Genomic DNA, 27486 nt, shown 5'->3' on the forward strand with positions numbered 1-27486 from the left:
TTATTACAAAATATATATTTAACAGGTTAAATGGAATCAGTCGGAACTGCCGATAGCTGCCTCAGCCAACGCTCGGTTATTTAAATATATTTTGACTTGATTTATAAATATTTAAACTTCTGGCCCTTCATAGGAGGGGTTTAGAAGGAGTGGGCCAACATTTTCCATTTTTTATCTGACATAGGTCTAATAAAACAATTGAAAGGCATCAGATATGTATTTTATATAGACTACTCGCTTCACTTTATATGAAACTTTTGATAATATTTTGAAAAGTTCGCGTTTTATGAGTGTTATGGGGGAGGTACTAGCTCATTATATTGTTTACAAGCGTACAGAAGCATTTTGGTGATACGGAAGAAAATAGCAACATCTGCAGAAATGGTTCAAAAAGTAAATAAGTGACTTGATCGAAGCCCGCGTTGCTGTGGCCGAAAAATGGCTCATGAGCTGAACATATCGCAATATTCCATTCGGCAAATATTGAAAAATGAGCTCGGGGTAAAGCCATTAAAATTCAAAAAAGGGCAAGAACTTACACAGCCACAGAAAGAAAATAGACTCAAAAGAGCTAAAGAGTTGCTTCGCTTGGCCGAAAATAGTGAACTGCCGAATTTTGTTTTCTTCGATGAGAAAACATCCGTTGTCCAGCAGTCCAAAGAGGTCAGCTGAAAATGTGCACCTTCGGTTGGTGTGGGCCGCCATAACAGCCGTTGGTCGCTCTCCTCTCGTATTAATTGACCGTGGCATCGGAATAAATTCCGAATATTATCTCGAAAATATTCTGGAGGCTGTATTAAAGCCTTGGGCACGCAAACATTTTGGCCGCAGACCTCGGACATTCCAACAGAACTCAGCACCATTGCACTCAGCACGCCCCAGCCAAGAACGAATACAAAATGAGGTTCCTCGCTTCATTTCCAGCGCACAATGGCCACCAAAATCTCCGGATTCCATTGAACTATTGTGTCTGGAGTAATTTGGATAGCAAGGTTGGCACTAAAAAATACCAAAGTGTCGATCATCTCAAGCAAGTGCTTCGCCGGGAATGGGCCAAAATACCGCAGAGCAACATTCGGGCAGTGTGTGACGGTTTCATTTGCCGTTTGGGTGCCAATGGTGACCAATTGGAACAAATCTTAACTTATTCTAAAATTTGATGTTATTTCCGACATTTGTTGCTTTCATTCTATAACATTTAAAAGAAATGTAAAAATATGTATAAAAAACAAAGATATTAAGTTGCTGCCAAATATTTAGTTTTGAGAATTTTCTTCCCTCTAAGTATCTCTCTTTCCTGAATATATTGGTCTCTATTTACAAATTTGCTAACTTTTCATGCGAATAGCCTTCGATTTAGTTACCTATGTCAAGGCCGCCATTAAAAATGACAAAATACGAAAATGAAGCAAAAAAAAACATGACATTCATTCAATAACGTATAATTGAATATTAATCATACGCCATATGTTGCGGACAAAATGTAATTTCGTCAAAGATCTTAAGGACATTTCATTTTCACCTTCCATTCGTCAATACAAACGTATGCCATATACATATCGACATAATTGAGAAACACTGTTGACTTTTTCAATTATTTGCGTTTTTCGTCTTGCCAAGTGTTCGACATTGACATGGCTTTACCTTGCCTCGCGTCTTTTTTTCAATGTGGCATTGATTAATAAATATAAACGAATTAATTACCCTTCCTTCATTATGCCAATTCGAGTTGTATAAATCATGCAAAAAATGGGCATATTTTAAATCAGCTGCCATAAAAGGGGAAAGAGTGGAGGTTGTGTGAAAACGATTTAAGAAGGGCCTGAGAAAAATGATTCAAGGAAATGAGGATATGAATACGATCTGTGTTTTCAAGAGAGGGTCTACGTTAATTGACAAATCTATTAATAAGAAACGTGGTTTTATTTAAAGGTTTATTCACAGAGTCTTAAATTTAGCTCAGTACCAATTTTAAATTCAAAACGGACCAATTAAGTCATTTACCAACCACAGCTTGTGGACTCATTTTCTGTAGTTTATTTTTTCCCCCAATTAAATCGACGAAAATAGTATCTTTAAAGTAACACAATACCTAAATACATTAATTTATATACAATCAGAGGCTTATATCAATTACTCTCAATATGCTGTTTTATTCAAAGCCCAATTCCGCCCAGCATTTAGCTTTATTGACAGAAAAGCCATTAATGTCCACCTTGACATATTTCGCAGAAATTGATGCTGCTAGCATTTTGCCTTCTAATAACAACAAACAAACAACATTTATATGGATGTAAGTGTATGGATGTATGTGTGTGTGTTTGTCTAATATATGCGCATACATACATAGAAATGTTCATTCACCGATATCCAGATTGATGGCAGCAGCAACAGCACGTTTTTATTTCATAATTTATTCAAGTGCAAATTTCAATCAATTTTCCTATATTAGAGCGCGAACCGTTGCCATTTCGAAGATAAATTCCCATAAAAGGAAAGGATGGATGGATGGTTGGATAGAAGGATGGCTGGATGGATGGATGGATATAGTTATGTATGTGTGGATTGGCTGAAACTACACATAAATCATGCAAGTGGAAATGAAGAAAGTGGGATAGGGCGGCTTGGTACCAATTTGAGCTATTTAGAAATGTACAGGCCCCAAGAAAAACAGTATAAGCCTTTAAATTCAAATCGCGATATTAAAGGAAATTTTCTAATGAATGGGTTGAGATTTCACTTACTTTATACTAAACTTTACAAAACATAACTACTTAATATTTCTTAAAACTGTATTCGATTTGATACTACCAAAAATATTGGTGTTATCTTTTGTGACATCTTATAACAAGAAACAAGTTTTTTTTTAACCTGAAATAACTTATAATCATTAAACTGTAAAAACAACTTTCAAAATATCCAATACTTTGTCTAGTGCGTGCTTCGTGCTGTACGTACATATCGTACTTTCCTGTAGTTTATACTATAAGTTATTTCTAAGTCCTTTTTAATGAAAAACTTTGATAGGCGATTATCCGTTGTTAGTGCAATTGCTTGTAATTAAAAAGTTTTTCTACGCAATATTCTCTTCTTCGATTCCTTCTTCATTTGCCATTCCTTATTTATGAAGAATATTGCAAAGAAAAAAAAACAGGTTGCTTTTGGTGATAGCTTTAATAATAATAATTTAAATTAATTAGGGAAAACTAAAAAAATCACATTTTAAAATAAATGGGGTGAGAGAAAGGGAGAAAGCCGAGAGAAAGGAAAAGTGGAAATAGAAAGTTGCTTTTTTGCAGATATAAGAAACTTTTGAATAAATAGTTTGGAAAATTCATCTGAAATCTAGAAACTAGAGGAAGTAACATGAAGTAGTCAAATCCAGAGACTATACAGAAAATAAGTTATTCCAATAACTGAAATATGTATTAAAAAAGTTTCAATACAAAGTAAAAGTCAATGATCATTACATGACATCAAAAACTTATCTAATAATCTAGGTTTGTTATCATAATTTTTTTCTAAAAAAAAATAATGTGTGAAAACATCTATCGCTTTCTTGTAAAATCTGCATGAATTTCATTAACTGATCCGTAGTTATGTCCTTAGTCAATCATGAAATGAAATAAAACAATGGCAAGTATTGCAATTCAATGTGGTAATGATGTGTTTATTGTAAGAGGATGAACGATATGGATAGCGATCTTATCGAATAGGGCAATTCTTGGACTACGACTAAAGTTGTAATTACATAAGAAACTTGGCATATTTTGTGACATTTCATAAAGGGATTACAGAGCCGCACTAAAATCGTGCCGTCGTTTTCTATTATAAATTGACATTAATATGCCTAGCAATGACTTCAAGCTTTTTATGTATTTGGACCTCTAGAAGGGGTAAAAAAGGAGAAATTTTCGAGAAAGCACAAATGACCGTTCGGTCGCAGCAGATATGCATTGACGTTTGCGCAACAGAATTAATAAATTGTAATCAGTACAACATGTTTAGTTGGGAAAAATATAAGCCGTCTGCGGAGTTTGACATTAACAACGTGTAAGTCCTGGACATTAAAACTTCCTTTCAAATCATATATTATGAAATCTAAATTTTTTCCGCAAAAAAGACGAGGATGTATCATGAAGACAATTCCCTTAACATTTAAGATTTATCCAGCGGTTCTGCTAGTTTCACAAAAAAAACCTTAAAAATTCACCCTGGGATCGCCTAAAAAAATATAAAATCAAAGTACATTTGTAGTCCAAAGGTTTAAGAAAAATATATTAAAATTCTCTTTGAGGTCCACGTTGAAGTCTTGAAAATCCATTTTTTAGTCTAATAAGGGCCACTGAGAATTTAAAAAAATGTCCACAGAGACTTCCTTCAAAATCTACCTCTGTCCTCCTATACGCCTGTTCTAGTTCAATAGGTAGTAGCACAAACATAAATTAAAAAAAAAACAAGTTAAAAAGCAGTAAGTTTGGCCGGGCCGAACTTTTAATACCCTCCACCATTTGCAACGAATTTGGAAATTTTTAAAAAATAAAATCCTTAAAAAATTCTTTTAAAATTTTAAAAATACCGAATATAGCCGTTATATTGGGGTCTATACGACGTGGACATACATAGGCATTGTTTGTCATAAGCCATTACCATATTCAAATTCGAAACTTGAAATAAACAGTGAATAATGTAGCTAAAATCATCAAAATATCGTATATAAGGAGGTGCCGTTATATCGGAGCTGTGCGAAGACCTGGACCAGCATAGACAATTTTTTGTAACAGGCTGTAGCATCCATTACGAACTTCAAATACCACATCTCAAACAATTTCGGTGGGTATTGTACCTAAAATCGTCAAAATACCGAATATAGGGAGGTACTGATATATGGGGCCTATACGAAGACCTGTTCCCGCACAGACAATTTTCTGTCACAGACTGTAGTTCCCATAACGAACTTCAAATACCAATTTTGAAACAATTCCGATGAATAATGTTGCTAAAATCATCAAAATACCGAATATAGGGAGGTACCGTTATATGGGGGCTATATGAAGACGTGAACCTGCACAGAAAAATTTCTGTCACAGACTGTAGTTCCCATAACGAACTTCAAATACCAAATTTGAAACAATTCCCGTGAATAATGTCGCTAAAATCATCAAAATACCGAATATTGGGAGATACCGTTATATGGGGGCTATACGAAGACGTGGACCTGCACCGACAATTTTCCGTCTTATGGTGTAGTATCCATTTTGAACTTCAAATGCCAAATTTGAAACAATTCCCGTGAATAATGTCGGTAAAATCATCAAAATACCGAATATAGAGAGGTACCGTTATATGGGGGCTATATGAAAACATGGACCTACATGGCCCATTTACGAACTTAACCTGCCTACTGGAAAAATAAACATGTGTGCAAAATTTTAGCCATCTATCTCAATTCATTCGAAAGATAGCGTGATTACAACAGACAGACGGACAGACAGACAGACAGACAGACAGACAGACAGACGGACAGACAGACAGACAGACAGACGGACATCGCTAAATCGACTTAGAATTTTACGCTGATCAAGAATATATATACTTTGTTGGGTCTGATATGAGTATTTCGAGGAGTTACAAACGGAATGACAAAGTTAATATACCCTCCATAGTATGGTGGAGGGTATAACAAATGGAGATCAAGAGAAAACTCCAAAAAAATACCGTTTTTAGTCTTCTTATTCTCAATGGAAAATTTCTTAGGAAAATACGTTCGTAGGCTTGTAAGAATCCATTAATTATTTTTAAATAGTTCACAAGAGAAGCCTTGTGCTGGTCTAGAGATAAATTCTTACAAAGTCCCTAGATTCAAGTTCCCTCTTAACCTAAAAGTGTTTTTTTTTTTTTCTTTAAATTTAGGTTTAGTCCTAGCGGATTCAACTAACATGTATCGTTTAAGTCGGTGAAGGATGCACCAAATACTCCTTAATACAAAAGGTTTTATAAACTTGCAATAATTTTCCACAATACCCTCAAAAATTAGCATGTCGAAGTTTAATATATTTTTAAATGACTTTTAATTGTGGCTGAGGGATAACCACAACTTTTTAAAATAAAGTATGTCGATTTCCCCTTTTGAGGCACTTCACCAATCAGCCCAACACACACCCCACAAAGAATTCTTCACAAATAAATCGTTGCTAAGTGCATGTATGTAAAATACTAAACCCCAAGCAATTCTTGTAGAAATAACTTAAATGTCAATCATTCATGACAAGATTTAAAAGTCTGAAAAACATGAATTTAATGAATTAAAATCTATTCATAAACAATTTTGAATTTGGAGAATATATGAGGAAGAGGAAGCAATTTACAAAGAAAATTCGACCAAAGATATGTTCGCACAGTTTCTTTCGTCTGTTTTGAATAAAGAAAACTTAAACGTATTAAAAATATCCTCAAATATGTGTATATGTACGTGTGTGTTTATTTATTTTTCGTTGGCATTTTTCATTTTGACAAAAGTTTGCGTGTGTGTGCGAGTGTGTGAGTGGGCATGGCCTTGATGGAAAACGTACAATAATATGCAGATGCAAAAGAACACACTCCAAATAAAAATCCACCAAAGAAAAATCTACATAAAATGTAAATGTTATGTGTGTTTCAACAAGTTTCCTTTTCTCGTTGGCCGTCAGTCAGTCAGCCAGCCAACCATTCTCTGCTGTTCACAGAGAAAAGCGACTCAGCCAACTAACAACAACCGGAGACATACAAATGGCAAGGCAAATTTGAAAAACATACTCTATATTTCCACAGAACGAAAAACAAGAAAAGAAAACCAGAAGCACACATCAGCGAAGTTGCCGAACACACCGTATGTGTGGCAGGCAGCATGTTGTAAAGAAAACATTGTAGAAAACCTCAAAACTGTGGCATTTATGGTCGGAGTGTTTTTTTCGGAAACATTTCCTTTCTTCTTCGCTCGACACGCACAACTCTGAGCTTGACTCAAACTACATAACTATTTTTTATTCATATGTTTTCAAAAATATATATGAACGTCGAAATGAAACCGCACACTCACACAGACATTTCTATAACATATTCAAATGTATGCAATGGAAATATACACATATGTATGTATGGGATGGTGTAAGTGAGCTCTGGCATGGCTCAGTTTTAAACAATAACAAAGATCCGTTTATTTATAGCAAGTCCTTATGTTATTGTTGTGTTGTCGTTGTTGTTGTGTTGTCGTTGTAGTTTTGTTAGCTGTAGAAATATTACCAAATGTTTAATTCAAAATTAAAATATGCCAAAAATATGCAAAATTGAAAAAATATGAGAAAATTTTACAAAATCAATATTTTCATCTTTAGAGAGATATTTTTATGTGATTTTTTTAGACGTTTTATGTTTCCTGCCAAGAGGCCATTCTAAATTAATGAGAACTGTCGAAATCAGTTCAGCCGTTCTCGACATATAAGAGATTTTTCAAGCATATCTTCTTTGATAAACATATATATCGCACATATTTTGCTATATATCCGTTTTGTTGGATGTTAACATCAATGTAAAGATCAGAAGTAACCTTGTCATGGCTTTGTGATTTCGCCGGGATTTAAAATATTCGCGTTTTAATGAAAAATGTTGAATTTTTTCAACAAAAAAGATATGGTCTATTTTACCCGCTAAATATTATCCGATTACCACCCAAATGGGTAGGCTTCTTGCCAGCCCTAAACCCTAGCTACATGCGAAATTCCGCGTCGATTGGTCTATAATTGTGACCTGTAGAGCAAGTACAAAATCAGGATTTTTTTCAGTTTTTGGTCCATTTCAACCCCTAAATATTATGCGATCATCACCAAAAGAAATAGGGTTCTATTCTGACCATAGCCCCACCTCCATTTTAAATTTCTTCACTGGGATTTTTTCAAAATGTCACATGGAACACTGACAAAAACGTTCCAATTTTTTTTTAACTTCGAACTCTTTGGGGTTTAACATAAAGAGGACGCTAGTATTGTCCATTTTCGAATTGATTATACATTTTAGGAAAATTTTACGATGAAACAAGCTTGAATCAATTAGAGGAAACTCCCACTAGAAGCTCTCGTATGACAACAAGAGACAGACTGCTAAACCGACTCCAAAATTTTAATCCAAAGAGACGTAGGGTTTAAACCCACTTTTTTAGTGGTTCGGCCGGCCTGAACTTTTAATACCCTCTACCATTTGAAGAAACTTGAAAAACTTACAAAAATTCCGTCGAAAAATACCGCTCAAAGGAAACTCGTTACATGGCGGCTATACGAAGACGTGGCCCTGCATTTACAATTTTTTTGTCTTAGGCTGTAGTACCCATTACAAACTTTAATTACGAAATTTGAAACAAATCGGGGGCTATACGTGTGGACCTCTATAGACAATAATCTTCCAAAGTGTGAAGTACTCAGTGGCTGTATGAAGACGTGGGCCTACAGAAACAATTTTCCGCCATAGGTTGTAGTACCCATTACGAGCTTCACATACGAAATTTGAAACAATTGCGTTGAACATTGTCCCTAAACTAATCAAAATACCGAATATCGGGAGGTATCGTTTATGGACGCTATGCGAGGTCATTTTTTGTCATTACGAATTTTAAATACGAAATTTGAAACAATTTCGGTAAAAATGTCGCTAAAATCACCAAAAAAAATGGGTAATATACGATATCGTAGACCAGTATAGTGCATTCTCTTTCAGGGAGTAGGGTACTATCAACGAACTCCTTGTATAGAATTCCAGTTAGTTCCATTGAAAAATGTGGCTAAAATCATCAAAATACCGAATATCGGAGAGTGCCATTATATGAAGGCTATACGATATCCTGGGCCGGTATATTCCAGTCCTTGACCTGCCAGCAGACAAAAGACTGATCTGTGAAAAATTTTAGCTTCCTATCTTAATTCGTTTTAACTATAGCGTGATTACAACAGACGGACAGGGCTATTTCATGTTAGAAATTTACGCTAATCAGGAATATATATACTTTGTAAAGGTCTAAAATTATTATTTCGATAAGTTACAAAGGGAATGACGAACTTAATATACCCACCATACTATGTATGGTGCAGGGTATTAAAATTCCCTAATTAGTGCTGATTTTGTCTGGCTTTATAAAGCCTTTCTTATCGGCATCAACCACAGAAAAAAGTCCAACTCCTCAACTTCATGTCAACTTAATTATTTTTCGAGAAGATCTGAGGCCAGGTAACTGATTTCCGCTTCCTTTCAAAGAAACTACAGTTTCTAATAACCTTCTATATATCATCACTTGATTGGCTGATAATCAGGTTTTGTGTAAATGCAATTTATTTGTTATGACTCCACATTGTGTTATTGCCCGATTAAGTTAATGTTGGTTAGAGGCATTCATCGCCCTTGCGTTGAATTCGAAATGTTTATCTGAGGTGCCACATTCCATATGCCTTGAGCATAACATTCAAATACCACAACAAAAAAATCCAAATAGCAAAAGTTTTTACTAAATAGCACTGGATCTGATTTAATCCATTACTTTTCGGCTTTATCACGCCCTCGAAAGGATTCCGCAGTTAAAACATTTTCTTTTTTCTCCAAGTTGATTTTATAGGCAAAGCAAACAATAAACCCTTCTCAACTTTTTTTTTTTAATGTTTACTCTCCTTTTGTCGGTCTCTGTACTATATCTACGCTAAAGTAGCAGCAACATGTACATGTGTGTTGGTGTGTGTGAGTACCCGGCTTATTGTGAATGAAATGTTTGGTGATTGTAAAGTAAATATTTGCATATTTTTTCTGTTAAATTAAATTTAAGAAAACGAAATATTCTGTAAACGTTTTCGGCTTTTCCCTTTTTTGCCTTTCGATTGGACTCATCCTTTACTTGATGTTGTCCCACGCATATAGGTGTTTGTGTGTGTGTGCGGCATATTGGGAATACTGGGACACAACAAAATTGCCAGATTTTTATCAGATGAACAAATTTCCCTTTTGTTAAATTGGAGAATGGAAAAAAATTGACACCAAATTTACATAAAAATCGGTCGATCGATATGGTTAGACAGAAAACCCAAAAGGCGATATCGAATAAAATATAACAACAGCAACAACAACAACAACAAGACAATCAAGGAAATATTGAATAATTTTTATTATTATTATTTTTGCCAAAACATTTCAGTTATCATAATGGTGATTTCATTTTCGTTTACTTTCCTCTGTCGTTCTTTATTTGCAGAATTTATTCACAGTTCGGTGCGCTACATTGAAATGTCCAACACCCACCTACAGAGTGTCGATGACGAAACGTTCCAGGGCCTCAGACTGAAAACATTGAAACTCATTGACAACGAATTACAGGATATATCCGAGCGTAGTTTCAGGTAAGTCCACATTTCGAAAATGAAGACGACGCTTCGTCTTCTTCCACTTCTTCTTGGCAACGTAATTTGAGATGAAAATCTTGAACAAAAAAAAGAAATGAAAGAAAGAAAGACATAAAAATAAATATGTTTCCCACAGCTTTGATCTGCAGGGAAAAAAAACAGACATCTACAGACAGGGCAAATGGATGCGGTGACCTAAAAATGAAACTAAAATACATACACATGAGCGAATGCATACAAAAAAGGCGAAGGAAACCCTTCTCAAAGCCATAAAGCAGCTTATAAATATTAATGGGATTTTAACGAAGCAGGAGCAACAGAAGCAGCAGAATTTTCCTTATTTCATGATAACTGAATAATGGTTCGCTGCTGTGTGTGAGTGTGTGTGCGGTGGTCACTCATCATGCCAGTGGCCACAAGAAAAGAATAAAAAAAAATATAGAAAAAAATAAAAACGAAACACAGCCAACCACACATGGCGAGAGCGAACAACTTGTTTGGTCATTGTATTTCTATTTAAGCCAAAAAAGGATAATACTAAACTATTTTCTATTAACTCTAAACACTGCACTCAAAAAAGGATATTGCATTTCGTTACTGACATATATTCTGTGCAAAATACTAACAAGATTGCACACACGCACACACATACAAACCACATAGCGTTGTTCCCTGCACAGAGCAAAAAAATATCAATAATATGTGAGCAGAAAGCGTTTATATAGGTTTACTTTAAAATGGATACAAACATTAAAGTGGGTAAGCACACCCTGCCCCCACTGGGGCAATCAGCTTCAGGCCTTTCCCAAGAATTGGCTACAATGAGTCCACTAGTATATCCAGCCGAATGAGTTGAAAACGAATATTTGTGGCATCTTACGAACCATACATAGCATAAAAGGTATATTAATTTTTTTCGGTTGCCAGAAGTCCATTTGTTTATATTACTCTGGGTTATTATGGGTCCAAATCGTCAACATAAGGAACCTTCAAACTTCCGATCTTTTGTAAATTTTTCCATTAGGGCTTATATTTGATATTCGCAGTTTGTAATGGGTACACAGCTGAACTTACTTTTTTGTTTAAATCTCTTTCACTTTTGATTACCATTTCTTCTATTTCTAAAAAAAAGCCATTTTTTCTATTTCTAAAAAAAAAACATTTAAAAAAGGATTTTTAATTTGTAGAAATATTTACGATTACTAGTTTACTTGAAACCACTCTAATATCCATGTGTTACGTTAAAGTAAACCCAACACCATTCAAGTGTTTAAAACGATGTGAAAAATGTCGATGTTATGGTTTTGGGAATGTTACATCCTACCAGAAACGTAAAGAATATTATTATTGAGATGGCAAAAAGTGCAGCATAACACACACACACACATATTCACATATTAGGAATAGAAAAAGAAAATACATACAAACCGGGGACGATGGAAAAAAAGAACGGAAGCAACAAACGAAAACAAGAACTTCTCATGCTCACATCAAATCCACATGAATCCCAATATAAGTCCCTATAAATACACGTTCCCCATAACGAAGTTCTAGAGAAGATTCCTCTACTACTCTAAGACCGACCCTCCGAATAGAAAATACCACAAAAATGATTTATTACGGGAGATTTGTTAAAATGTTATGTTTCTTCTACACAGCGCGGCGAAGACAAACTAAACTAGCAACAGAACGGAAACGGAGCACAAATACGGTGAAAAGAGAAATGGCAAACGACGAACGACAAACAAAAAACGATAAACAGCTAAGAAAATAATATTAATGCCCAGCTTAGTAGGGTGGAAATGATAAACTAAAATAAATAATCCATAAAACGATGAACAAATACAAACAGAATTTGATCAAAAGCTAATAAAAATGCATAGCTGGAGAAATTCGAATGGCAGAGGAAGTAAGCAAAAAGAGAGCGATACAATGTATGTGCTCATACACGTGTGTGTGGAAGGAATTGAGAATATTTTCCTGGTATGGAATTTGATTTGTTGAGATATCGGAGAATTTGTGTGGGTTATAGTAAAGAAATTTTGGAGGCTTTAGATATACATTTGGTTAAGAAACGATTTTGCATTTGTTTAGAGAATCTTAATGCAACAAGCAAAAAGTAGTACACTTCGGCAACTTCCGAACCAGGGAAATACCCTGGAGGTCCTGAGGCCTAGCCCCACTTCGAAATGATCCCTTTCCGGCCATTTTATACTCGAATGACTAAAATGGATTTCTGTATTTATTCTTATGCCGCACCACGATACAGAGCAACACTAGTTGCATCTCAAAAAAAAAAAAAAATAAATAAATAAATAATAAAATTCAAAAAGTACTGAGATTTAGATTTAGAAGTAAAGCGAGGTATTTTATTCTGTGGAAATTGATTGATTTTATGGGAATAGCCATTCTTTGTTGGTATTGAAAAAATGTTGGTATAAAAGAAAGGTACCAGAAGGAATGGTCCGATCTCTAATATCTTTATAACCGGTCTTGTGTTGATAGAAATATTGAGATGCACCAAGTCTAAATGTAATCTAATGTTAATTTCGCGTGTTAAGGGAGGTACCAGAAGAAGTAGACCGATATGTCCCATTTTCACACCAGACCTTGAGTTATTAAAAATATTGTAAGAACCAGATGCTTATTTCAGATTTTATAATCCATTGTGGGGGAGGTGCCACAAGGAATGGTCCGATCTCTACCCTATTTACAACAGATCTTGCGTTTATGGAAATTGCAAGTTTACGATATCTTTCATCTTCACACCAAATCTTGGCTTAATAAAACTATTATTATGTGTGTAATTTGAAGACAGCCGGACTCTTACTTTACATTTTATAAGAGTTATATGGGGGAGGTACTTGATGGACCTGATGGGCCGATATTTTTTGTTTTCGAGCATGACATAGCACTGATGCAAATATTAGGTTTCGCAAAGTTGGAGCAAAATCGGATTACTCTTTCTCTTTCTGTGCAGTAAATTATTTTCTTTGAAAGTATTGACATTTTGTGTGGGAGGTACCAGAAGGAGAGAGTCGATATTGCCCATCTCCAAATAAAAATATTACGATGTGCCAAGTTTGGACAGAATCGGACACTCCCTTCGAGAATTATAGTCCGCACCAGCCAGACAGATCAACGGACGGGCGGACATCGCTAGATCGACTCCAAATGTCCTGAAACGGATTTGGTCCAAAGGGACCTAGGGTCTGAACTCGTTATTTCGATGAGCCACATTTTGGCTGTATCAAATAATATATACCCTCTCTAGTCATATGGCTGAGGAATTACAAAATATGGAAGATATGGACCATATAGGCTAAAAAATTTCGGGCTTAGGGTTTACTAGAATTTTCTGAAGATGTATCGCTTATCTTAAGTAAAATTACAGATAAAGGGTTTAAGGCGTACAAGTGTTTAGTTTTAAAACAGTTGAGCGATATATTTTCGGTATGTTTTAAAAATCCCTAGCGATTACATTTATTTATTTATTTATTTATTTATTTTTTTGTAATTTTGTAATTTTTAATTATATCCTTTTAGTTGTCGATTTTTATGTAATGTCTGTAATTTGTGCCTATGTAACTGATCTTTGAACTTATTTGTCTCTCCTTAACAATGGGTTCAGTAGAAATATATACGATTTAAGTTTTTACAGTATTTTGTGACTTTATTTAGTCTGGAAATCACCGACAGATATTTTGAAAACTTGAAGAACTCGAAAACTGTATATATTCCAATTCCCAATATTTGCATATCCCTCTAGTAGCATATCATCAGTTGTTGAAAGGTTTACGTCATGATTTCGAAAGTTTGTCACAAATTCTTATACCAAATTACAATAAAAACAAAAATTAAGAATCAATTAAAGATTGATGAACTAACTTTTAAGGCTTAGATATTTATGTCACAAATGCTTTATTACAAATGAACTATTCTCCTACCTTCATAAGAGGAACCTTAAAAACTTATAGACCCAAAAATATTTTACTAGTGATTTCCAATGTTTTGTTTTACCTGTTCCACATATGGATAATGGATTAAAGACTTAGCCGTTCTGCACATTGTTGTTGGTGTCCAGAATTTGTTCAATTTGTTGGTCATTATATGATCGTGGTTATTGTAATAAAGCATGACTGAAGTAACTATTCGTTATTGCAAATTTTTATCTCTACGAAAATGTTCCGAGATTATTAATATTTTCACAAAAACTCCATTTTTATCTATGTGTGTATCTCATTAAAATGCCACTACCTTACTGCATCGTAATTAATAATACAAATGGCAAAAACTATAATCCCAATCAGAATCTTATTTCACATGCGAGAAAACTCATTAGCCGGCGCCACATAAACGTAGCTGTGCTGTAGTTCTGAACTATTTATTCCAATGCAAACACTTTGCCGTAACATCCAACAAAATTGCAACTGCATTAAGGATCCGGAAAACTCTCAATCGAACATTGTCGGTACATTGTAACAGCAACAATGCTGTACATCACTCGTACACCAAACACATGCACACACACACACACAGACACACTCACATGTACAAAAATCATTTCCTGTTTCCGCCAAATCAAAACGTACAAATGACCCTGCTGCCGATGCTGCTGCTATCTGCCCCATTGTCGGTTGCTATGCTCGTTAACTTTTGATTTCATCGAGAATGCAGCAACCAAATGGCTAATAATGAGGCTAAAATACATCCAGACCGACTATCCATACAAATGAGTTGCAGTCTTTGATATTTTTGTGCCTATAATAAGCTGTATTGAGTTGATGAAATGCGATTTGTGTTTGTTCGTGGAGTACGGGGTGTGTGTATGTGGTAAACATCAATAAACGTCCAGGCAAACGACTGGAAACAGTGCATTGCGGTCGCTTGGGTTTGCAAAAGTATTTTAAACGTTAAAATTTAATAAGACACTTAAGTAGCTTAAAATAAACTGTTTCAAGATTTGGCGTATAGGCTCCTGTTCTTAAGATGAAGAGTTCTAAAGACAATTCTCTTGCTCCGATTTCAATATTTTGATAAGCTGCCATCAGAAATATGTAATGAACGATATTTATCTAATCCATATAGATAGATAAGAGTTAGATCATCACGAACGTATTTAAATTTTAAAGGTTTTTTTCTGCTACTGTTTATACCTATAATCCTATAATCCTATTTTTTTATTTATTTATTTATTTATTTTTTTTTTTTTTGTATAGATTTTGACCCAGATATATATAGAGACTTGTAAGGTATTTTGGCTTAAAATCAAACTCAAATTATATTTTTTTTTTTACTTTTGTGTTGATATTCTCTAACCTTGTTCCACCTTTTTCCAGTTCCCTAACCACTGTAAGCCAAACCCTTTTACACAACAATACCAAAATAGATAATTATAGTTAACTGAATGGTTCTATTTTCTAATTTCGATTTTGTGAGAAGTTTATATTTGACCATTGATTGACATTTTGCAGGCACAACACGCACACAGACGCTGCCAGCCAAAACCATCCACAACATCTAAAACGGAAACACTCGTAACAATAATCACCACAATTTCACAAAAGGGGCATCTAGTACAAAACAAATTATTTCCATTACTGTCCTTCATTAGGATTCGATTCATGAGGAAAGTTCAAAATGATTTTACAATAATTTTGACACATTTAATATGAAACTTGTCAACACATTTGATTTGTGGTTCCTCATAAAATAATTGGAGAGGCAGTCAATCATTTAGTCATTTTATTAAAAGGGCTATTAAGAGGTTTTCTACAAGAAATAGCATACTATTTTCAGGTCAATAATTTTTTAAGTTAATATTAGCCCAAGCATAAAAAAAATTGTGGGACTTTCTGCAAAACCTAAGATGGGGGGTTTACTAAAAATGCTGAAAAATTTCGCTTCAATTGATTTTACTCAGCAGTAATTTTGGACCGCTGACGATAAATGTGATATCTTAACCAAAGAACTTGACATTAACTATAGTTCCAATTCACCAATGAAAATATAGGAAAATTCTTAAATTTTTATTTATTTATTTTTTTTTTGTAGAGGATATTTAACAATTTTCAGCCCTCGCCGACCAGTTCGCAATTTTTTTCTATGAAAATGTGTCATAAAAAAATGTTATTATTTCATGTTTTCATGGAACAAGAATCCAATCTAAATTTTTCGTTAGTTTCTTTTCCGAAGCGAATTGAGTAAATATAATCAGCAACTATTTGAAACTATGTGAGATTTATTACGTATAAATCTCACATAGTTACAGTTACTGAATAGGCAATTAAATACAGGGTGATATAAAAAAAACTGCAACAAAGTCAAATCCCATAATTTATTCATTTTTTTTTTAATTTTTTTGAATCAAAGCTCAAAATGTCGGAAATAGCTTCAAATTTTATAATAAGTTTAGATTTATTCGAAATGGTCACCTTTCGCACGAATTATGGCCTTCAAACGGTCACACTCTGCCCGAATGTTGCTCTGCGGTATTTTGGCCCATTTCCGGCGAAGCGCTTGCTTGAGGTGATCGACACTTTGGTATTTTTTAGTGCCAACCTTATTTTCCAAAATACTCCAGACACAATAGTCCAACGGATTGGTATCCGGAGATTTTGATGGCCATTGTGCGCTGGAAATGAAGCATTTTGTAATTATTCTTGAGTGGCGCGTGCTAAGTGCGATGTTGCTGAGTCCTGTTGGAATGTCCAAGGTCTGCGGCCAAGATGTTTGCGTGCCCTCCAGAATTTTTCGCGATAATATTCGGTATTTATTTTAATGCCACGGTCGAATAATACGAGCGGAGACCGACCATCAGCTGTTATGGCGGCCCACACCAGGCGCTTGAGTTCTGGTGGCCAACCGAAGGTGCACATTTTCAGCTGACCTCTTTGGCAAGAAAACAAGACCATTTTGTTAGTTTACAAACCACTGTACAATGAATGTTTTTTCATCGGAGAAACCCAAATTCGGCAGTTCACCACTTTCGGCTAAGCGAAGCAACTCTTTAGCTCTTTTGAGTCTATTTTCTTTCTTTTTGTTGCGGTGTAAGTTCTTGCACTTGTTGGAACTTCAATGGATTTATCCCGAGTTTATTTTTCAATATTTGCCGAATGGAATATTGCGATATGTTCAGCTCACGAACCATTTTTGGGCCACTGCGACGCGGGTTTCGATCAAGTCGCTTCTTTACTTTCCGAACCATTTCTGCTGATGTTGCTGTTTTCTTTCGTCCACTTCCTTGGCGTCGGGCTACGCTACCAGTATCACGGTAAAGAGCGAGATTTATTTAAGTGCTGTAGTGCTCCAACGATAGCCACTTGTGGTTTTCCAGCCAAATATTAAAAATCACACTATCACGCTTGAATTTCATCACGAATAACTTTGTTTCTGGAAAATTCTAACCAAAATGCTTTCGTACGCTTGTAGACAATAAAATGAGCTGTCACTGGAATAATTTTAACAGCTGTCGGACGAGTGGCTTAGAAATAACAGCAGTCTGAATTTGTTTGCAGTTTTTTCATCTCACCCTGTATGTAGTTATATTAAAATCGGAACCAATATTTGCTAAACTTCATATTTTTCTTTCTTTGTATAAAGTTTCCCTTACATTGGACAACGCCTTCTATTTTTTCCCAATATTACACGGACCCGACACCACAGTCTGTATCGCCAACAACGGGCAATTGGGATTTGGAAGCCCTTGTACATTTAATCTTTATGAGTTGTTGCGGTATTAGAATTAGATTGTAAAAAACTAGTATGAATACCTTTCGAAAGCTATGAAAAAAATATTTTAAATGGAAATCCCTGTACAATATAAAAAAGGACAGAAATATTATATTTGACCCCTAACAAAATCTCAAAAAAAAATAAAATCAAAGAAATTCCCCAGAATTCCTTTTATTGATTGTATTTGTAACTTACCACAAAACGCATACACGTTCGACCACATACATACATATATGTATATGTACATGAGTTGCCCACAAAAAGCCTTTTATTTTACACTTACCACGTTATATTCGTGTGTGTTTGTGTGGGGGAGATTATAAAATAAATACGTGTGTGTGTGGTTTATTTTGCCATCGAACGTAGACAGAATTGCTGCCTATTATTAACTCTTAACTAAGCTACATGTTGTACATGTCCCTTTGTTGTTGTTGTTGTTTTTGGTCTTGTTTGTGCTGCACTTGCGGTAATGCTTTTTTTTGAGTAGGAACAATTGTTGTTGTTGCTATAGTTGGGTTTTATAAAATAAAACCGCAAATATTAGTTTTGTGTTTGATTATATCCAGTTTTATGAGGGTTTACTTGTTAAATGTCTCGGTTTTCATAATTGCCGGGGTTGCCTTAGATTAACAAATACACACACACACAAACACACTCATACAGATATGTAGGACCACTTCCCAAACACATACAAAGGATGCCGCAATTGTTTCCTTGCTTCTGTATGCTACGAGTGTATGTTAAATTTGAAGAGTATGAAAGTTATGGAAGGGTCACAAAAAATCCCGGTTATTCAAAAAAATCTATATAAACTTCAAATTAGAAAAATGAGGATTTCAGTTTGGAAGAGAGATTGGCAACCAACCAACAAACTGCCAATAATTGTCAAATCGGTGTAAATTGCCCAAAGACATGCTATATAGAGGTTATTTTTAAGTCAGAGCAGGCAAGTTTAATTTGCAGATAATTTATTGAAAATATAGATAAAAGGTATATAGAGACTCTTTGGGTAGGAAAACTTGATAATCGAAGGGTTTGAAAGGCCTTGTAAGGATTTTCGTAAACATGATTTCCAGAGCCACAAACAAAAGCTATTTCCACATTTTCTTTTTCTTTTGAGTACAGACACAGATATGGAATATCTGACACAATGACAAGTAAAAAAACACCTGAGTTCGGCCGGGCCAAACTTTTAATACCCACCACAATTTAAAAGGAACTTGAAACAGTTTAAAAAAAATTCGAATAATACGGTTTAAATGAAACTGTTATATGAGGGCTATAGACAGTTTTCTGCCAAAGGGGGAAGTATCCATTACGAACTTCAAATACGAAATTTACAACAATTCCAGTGAATAACGTCACTAAAATCATCAAAATACCGAATATCGGAAGGCATCGTTATATGGTGGCTACACGAAGACTTTTAACCTGCATACGCAATTTTTGTCATAGGCTGCAGTACCCATTACAAACTTCAAATACAAAAATTGAAATAATTCCGGCCTATGATGTCTCTAATACCATAAAAATACTGAATATTGGAAGGTCCCGTTATATGTGTTGTATACGCAGACGTGGACATGCGTAGAACAATTTCTGTTATAGGTTGAAGTATCAATTAAGATAAGATAAGATAATACGAAATCCGAAATATTCCCGTTATATGGGGGGTAAACGAAAACGTAGATTGACTAGACCCAGTAACAAACTCATCCCCCCTACTGGGAAAATACACATGTGTGCAAAATTTTAGCCTTCTATCTCAATTTGTTCGATCAAGAGCATTTATACTTTGTTGGGTCTGACATAAGAATTTCGAGGAGTTACAAACCGAATGCCAAAGTTATTATACCCTCCATAGTATGGTGCAGGGTATTAGATTCACTTATCAAAATTTATATAAAAATTACGAAAGGATTTAAGATATGAGTTCGAAAGAATTATATACAATGAAAATTATAACATTTCCCCTCTTTTGTTCATTGCAGCACAATGACTCACAGCTTAATGACATTGGACATATCAGGGAATAGAATGCAGCATATACCCTATGAGGCGCTACAGAAACTACACTCACTAACGCGATTGGTTGCCCAAAGGTAAGACTTTCTAGGAGTATCCCAACCCCTTTTTTTCTCTCACCTCTCTCTCACAACAATAACAACCTCCCATTAAAATGTTACAAAAGCAATATTCATTATTTTCATTCCCTTACCCATTTCTCTGCTTTTAACACCCCTTCCAATAGGAATCACATCACATCTTTAGATGTCAACTGGGAGGCACAGCATGACACCTTAAGGTCTCTGCATTTAGCTGGTAATGACATTACCGAAGTATCGCCCACCTCACTGCATGACGGTGTCAGCCATCCTTCATCGGCTGCCATTCAAACCATAACCAAAGATGAACACCTTCTCAAAGGCGGCTCACACATATCCTCCAATTCCATAACAGGCCTTACCCACTCGATGGGCAGCAGCGGTGGCGGCGGCAACAGCCATCAAGCGGGAAAACCATTTAATCGTTTACAGAAATTGTTATGGCTTGACCTGTCGAACAACAGAATTTATCACATCTCACCCAACTTTCTGCCCCGCAGCCTCATAACAATTGACTTGTCTGGCAACCTGTTGTCAGCCTTTCCCCATCACCTGTTCGAACATCTGTATGAGTTGCGAATTATTTCACTGCGTGATAACCTGGTGAAAAGTTTAATGACAAAAGACCAGAGGCAGGTGCGAATACATTTGGAGAAATTGGACATGGGCAAGAATCTGATAGAGGCATTGGAAACGGATTGTTTTCAAACGAATTACTCGGATGTCCATATCAGAGCGTTGAATTTGGAAAAGAACTACATACGACACCTGCCGGCGGCTGTGTTCCGAGACATAGGTACGGTGCATTTGGTGTTGGCCTTCAATGAGATTGAGAGGATACATGTCAATGCCTTTGAGGGCATAGAGGAGACACTAGAGTATCTGGACTTAGAACGTAACAATTTGAATGCAGTTCCTGGGGCCATAAGTCGCCTGAATCGCCTGAAATATCTCTACTTGACATCGAATAACATCAACCAATTGAGTAATTTACCGGAGAATACTGAAAACCTAAGAGTTCTATCGCTGAGTGGCAACAACTTCACCATGATCCCCGTATTGGGTCTTAAGAATTACACCAATCTCTCGTATTTGAATATGGGTTATAACTCCATAGGTGATATTCCTGAAAGCATTTTCACCGTGGACTCCTGGGGTTCGAATTTGCAAACGATTCTCTTGAGAAATAATAAAATCACCCATCTGCATTTGAATTCCTTTGCGGGATTGGATCAAATACAGGAGATTTCACTCAGTTTCAATGACATCAACATCCATCATCCGATGGTATTTGAAAATGTCTCCAAAACGTTAAAGATTTTGGAGTTGTCGTTTGCAGTGTTTCCTGCACGCAGCATGGAATCCATAGATCCATTGGATGCCCTCTACCCCTTGTCACAGTTAATGTGGCTGGGACTGGACAACAATAATCTCAAGCATTTGAACAATGAGTCATTTTTAAATATGCGCGAACTTTCATACATCAATCTGGGATTCAATCAACTAAAGTCGCTGCCTAAAGGCTTATTTCTGCCGGAGGTACATTCGCATTTGGTGGAAATCGACTTGGGCTACAATTCCCTTGAGAAGTTGGCCTCCCTCACTTTCTTCAATCTGGGCGACTTACAAACGCTCAATTTACAGTCAAACAAGATACGCTTAATCGAAAAACATGCCTTCTACAATTTGGAATTCCTGCGATACATCGATCTGTCGTACAACAAATTGTCCAACATATCACATCAAGCATTTACCACACTGCCAAACTTAGCGGCTCTGGATCTGATGTTCAACAATTTGTGTTCATTCTCGCTGAAATCGTTCCACTACGTCTCGAACACCACCACCCCGCTGAAGCTGAACCTCACCTACAATCGCATCGGCCACTTCGAGGACACCCTCTCATCCTACATGTACATTTACAACTTGGACATGAGCCACAACTTGATCAACAAGCCCGAAAGTTTTGCCAATCTAGCCAACACATTGAGATTTCTGAACTTAGCTCACAATTCCATACAGAATTTGGCCAATCATGCATTTGGTGATTTGGAATTTCTGGAAATACTCAATCTGGCCCATAATAACATCACCAGTCTGAGACGTCGCAGTTTTCAGGGTCTAAATTCATTGCAGGAATTAGACTTGAGTTACAATCGTTTGGATCAGTTACAGGTGGAGCAGTTTTCGAATTTGAGGAAGCTAAGGATTCTGAAAATACGTTGCAACAAATTAAAAGCCTTGCCACGCGAAGTCTTCATGAACACCAGGCTAGAATATTTGGATATATCCGATAACCAGTTGACAGTATGGCCAGTGCCGGCCTTCTCCGATGTGGGATTCACTTTGCGCAACATACAAATGTCTGCCAACCTCCTGGAGTACTTGGACTCGAGCATGTTTATTAACTCCCAATTCTTGTATGATATCAATTTGTCGTACAACAAGATAACGGTGCTGCCCGACAACACCTTTAGCTTCTTGAATAATCTCACGAATTTGGATTTATCTGCCAATCCCTTGGTTACCACCAATCTCAAGGAGATCTTCCTGCACACACCACGTCTAAGGCGTCTCAAGATATTCAATATGGGTCTCTATGTTCTGCCACAACTTAATCTTCCGCAACTTTCACATCTGGATGTGAGTGGCAATTTTTTGCAAGAACTATCATCGCTGCATGAAATGCGCCAGCTGAGATATGTAAATGTGTCGCATAATAAATTTGTTAATGCCTCGTGTGCGGTGGAACATCTGCCACAATCGGTAAGGGTCTTGGACTTGGCCCATAATCCCCTGCGACGAATAACTGTACATGATATGGCCGCCCTGAGACACCTGTCAGAGCTGAATCTGCTAGATGTGAAGGTAATCAATCCCCTGGCATTTTCCAAACTGAGATCGCTGAGAAAGTTACACCTGACAGCCCACAGTAATTTGGGTGAAATCGTTTCCCGGATACCGGGACTACAGGAACTGAAAGTACACAGCGTGGACGCCAATATTGGCGGTCAATTGTTTGCCAAATTAAGCAACAACACCAAACTACATTTGGTGGAATTGTATGGGACCAACATTCAAACCATATCGCCCGATGCATTTGAAGGCCTGGCCCGCAATCAAAAGCTACAGGTCAAAATATCCCACACGAAAATTTCCGATCTACCACCGGGTATCTTCTATCCATTGAGATTGGTGCCACATCTTTCCATCGATATATCGGACAACAAAATCAATGCCCTGGCAGCCGATAGCTTCTATCCAAATAAAACCTATTGGGATACGGTGGGTACGCGCAGCATTATCGGTGGTCTACAGACCTCCAATAATCCCCTGGAATGTGAATGCGGACTTGTGTGGTTTGGCCACTGGCTGCGGAGATGGCTGCGTGAATCTGCTCAAATAAAAGTCATCCAGAAGGATGATATGAAACAAATGGTGCAGGTATGTATGAGGAGAGGAGTGATATGTTATTTAATCGGAATTTTGGCAATTGTTCGAAAATTGGAATCAATTTTATAATTTTGTTTGAAAATATGGAATGTTGAAGATATTTTTCTCAGTGTATCTGATATTCGTATGTCAATTTAAATATTCGATAGTTTAATGGTCGAAAGCGGAAAAATATCGAAAATCTTAAATTATGGTATTTAAAATTGATATTTTAAAGTTTGGGTGCCTCGAATTAATATTTATTAGAACCTGTAGAAGAAATGCAACACATTAGAGGAAGTAGGAATAATTTGTACTGTAAGATATGAGAACAAATACTGATTTCTGACTTACTGAAAGTACAATATAATTTCAGAGCGAGACCACATAAATATGAAATTCATGGAAATTTTATATTTTCTCTTTTTATGCTCACTTAGTGGATTAATAGGACTATAATCACGGAATTGTGAAGGAAATTTTCTCAGATATTTAAAGGTCTTTATTTTTGGTGTTTGGTGTTTAGTCGCGAATCTTTCAAGAAATATTGTTTAAGGATTTAGAAGATAATAGCCGTAGATTTATATATATTTTGGGACACTACTTCAGAAGCTGACACAGTTTTTGTTTGAGATTTTCATCACGTCCGAAAAGGAGTTTATCTTGGTTATTTTTGAGATTTTCTCAGTATGAAATGTTAAGTAAATTAAGCAAAGCCCATCCTTCCTTCCACATGTCTAGTTTAGATTCCCCAAAAAAAAAAAAAATAAAACAAAAAAGCAACTAAGTTCATCCGGGTGCAACTTTTAATACAGTCTACCATTTGGAAGGAACTATAAAAATATAAAAATAAATCCGTCGAAAGATACCGCTTGAATGAAAACCAGTATATGGGGCTATACGAAGTCGTGGACTTTCATACGTTTGTTTATGAAGACGTGGACCTGCCTATGTCTTTTTTTTTTTTTTTTTTTTTTTTTGTAACACCAATTCAGATCTTCATTTATGAAATTTGAACAACTCCAGTAAATAACGTCGCTATAATCATCAAACTAACGAATATCGGGAGGTATCGTTACGAAAACGTGGACTCCCATAGGCAATCGTCACAGGCTGTAGTACCCATTACGAACTTCAAATACAACATTTGAAACAATTACGTTATGTTATGTCTATAGAATCATAGAATCTAGAATATTGAGAGGTTCCGTTATATGGGGGCTATACGAAAACGTGGACCGACATGGACAATTTACGAACCTATCTGCCTACTGGCAACAGACGGACATCACTAAATCGACTTAGAATTTTACACTGGTCAGAATAACTCCCTCCATAGTATGGTGGAGGGTATAACAGTAAAGAAAGGGGGAAATATGATAACCTAACCAGAAAGTGTTATACGGAATATAAGCACAGATATTATTTCACATATCAATGGGTGTAGGGTATCTACATCATGATCCGTTCTCTAAAATATTTACTTTCATGGAGTATTATATTAAAATTATCTAAAATCTTTAAAAAGTCGTCGGAGAACACATAGACCATAAAAATCATGAATTAAGAAAACCTCTATGTCTATTAAACCATACACGTCCGTCTCTCCTTCCAACTGAAGAACGCTGAATAGATCTCGCCCTATTAATAATAGAAATTAAAAAAAAAACTCATACAGGCATAAAAATAATTCGTGGATATTCAGTATTGAAAATTACCTTTATAGGTTCAAATTTAAGTACAGCGCCAATTTAACAGTTCCGCCTGAATTTAAGTATTTCAATGGTTTTGGCCTCAAATTCCCAACCAAATTCAATCATAATTTAATTTTTCAAGTTTTAAATGGATAGTTTAACTCCTCAAAAAGCATTATAGATACACTTTTCGGTATATTTTCCAATATAAGGTTATCCCGTCTCATTTTCGGTATTTGGTAGAATAAGGCCCCGATTTCCAACCAAATCACCTGAATTTGGGTATATCGAGTTCTCTGTTAATTATTTAACTTCCCGCGAAGACGCCCCTTAAAATCATTCCTTTTGATGTCCGATATTTCAAGCGGTACCTCCTGAATTTTAGTACTTTGAAGGTTTCGTTTCTAATTTCCAATCAAATCAGCTGTAATTTGATTATCTTAGCGGGCAGTCTAATTCGTCTAATTCCTCAATTTAGGGGTTTTAAGGATAGTTTATTCGGTCATAGCACACAATTGCATACAGTGAAGGATTTATTTTAAATTTGGCAACTCGGGAAAAAGTTTTAAAGCCTCAGGAATAATTTCGCATATCCTAAGGATGTGGTAGATTACAATCCTCTCTCTAAATTCTTTAATTTTTGTTTACATTGTTTAACTATTTATTTTCTTTTCTTTTAAATTCGAATGCCAGCTTCCTTTGCGTTCACGTGATATACGCGTAAGCGTTCTATTTTATTTTCTGCTCAGCTTTATATAAGTGTTGTGTTGTATAATGCTTGGAAGCTAGTTAAAACTTTGATTGCCAACAAACTGTTACTTTTTTTTCGCATTGAACAACAAAACACACAAACAACTTTCTTTCTTTTTGTTTTTTTTTTTTTTCTTTCAGCGTGCTCGTGCCAATACCTGCCATGATCCCACCTCTGGCAAACAGATGCCGATTTTGGAAATTTTCCCCGAAGATCTACTGTGTCAGGCATCAGCCCTCAGCAGTTCCGGCGAAAAGCTGTTTCTCATTTCGTTTGCTGTCATCGTCCTGCCCCTGTTCGGTATGACACTTTGATAATCGTAAGCCTCATTATCCTCATTTCATTAAATGAATACAAAGAAGTCTTTATTTGACTTTGTCACGCCATAATGCGATGTGTAGCTGGCAGCCAGGCAGGTAAGCTGGCAGGCGGATCGACTGACACCCAGCCAGCAAACCATCCACCGCCAACTCATACACATCGCACAAAGGCCGTGATCTCTTACTTTTGTACAGTTAAATGATGTAAATTATTTCCCTTTGTAAATGAAAATCTAGTGTAAATGACTACGTTTAAGCGACAAAACTGAAAATGAAAAACGAAAAATAAAGTGAAAACTAACGTAAACAGTTGTTAAAGTTTTATACCCCTCGAATATGTCAAAGTGACTACTATTGTACTGTCGAACAAAACACTCACTCACTCAGTCACTCACTGGGCGTGGATAAAAACAAAAAGAGAAAATAAAAACTCCCATTTAACGTTGATATGGAAATTATGAATGACATGTTATTGCAATTTAAGGAATTTTAAAAATAAGTTAAAATATTTATAGGTATAAAAACCGAGGAAGAAGAAGAAGCAGAAAAACAAAACACTCACACAAAAACAACAATGGGCCATTGATTCCTATTATAGAAGAACAACAAAAAAACAAATAAAATAATTGATTAAGACAGAAAAACCAAAACAAAACCCAACAAAACTCATAAACGAATATTTTATTGTAAAACAATACAAATACATCCAACTTATACATACATACATATACATATAGATAATTATATATATTTATAAATAAAAAACGAAAAACACATCAACTAAATTAATGATAATTAATAGCTTAATAATACCATTACTTAGTTGTATATTTAGCGAAAGCCTAAACAAAAGGACTTAAACAGATGGGAGCGTATATTAACGCTTCGCCCTGAGCCGATGGGAAATTAATGAAGCAATGATCGCTCATTATGTTCGTTTGTATGTACATACTATATAAAATGATATTTGCAACAAAAAAAAAAAAAACACTAGACATATACATATGTATATTAAGATTATATAAAACTATGTATTTTTAC

General features: G+C 35.7%; 1 protein-coding gene across 2 annotated transcripts in view; it reads left to right on the plus strand.

Annotated features, from left to right (window-relative positions):
- Positions 1-27000, plus strand: part of LOC101893846 (chaoptin) — a 193170-nt gene extending 166170 nt beyond the window's left edge. The window contains exons 4-8 of one of the 2 annotated variants that reach the window (XM_059125173.1): positions 10262-10406; positions 20135-20245; positions 20395-23692; positions 26068-26094; positions 26266-27000. In XM_059125173.1, coding sequence (XP_058981156.1) covers positions 10262-10406; positions 20135-20245; positions 20395-23692; positions 26068-26094; positions 26266-26439 — 3755 coding nt within the window. In that variant the 3' untranslated portion in view covers positions 26440-27000. The remainder of the gene's footprint in view (positions 1-10261; positions 10407-20134; positions 20246-20394; positions 23693-26067; positions 26095-26265) is intronic. The other variant, XM_059125174.1, reaches the window with a different exon arrangement.
- Positions 27001-27486: the final 486 nt, after the last annotated feature.

The sequence above is a fragment of the Musca domestica genome, unplaced genomic scaffold (assembly GCF_030504385.1).
Source record: "Musca domestica strain aabys unplaced genomic scaffold, Musca_domestica.polishedcontigs.V.1.1 32, whole genome shotgun sequence".
NCBI lineage: Eukaryota > Metazoa > Arthropoda > Insecta > Diptera > Muscidae > Musca > Musca domestica.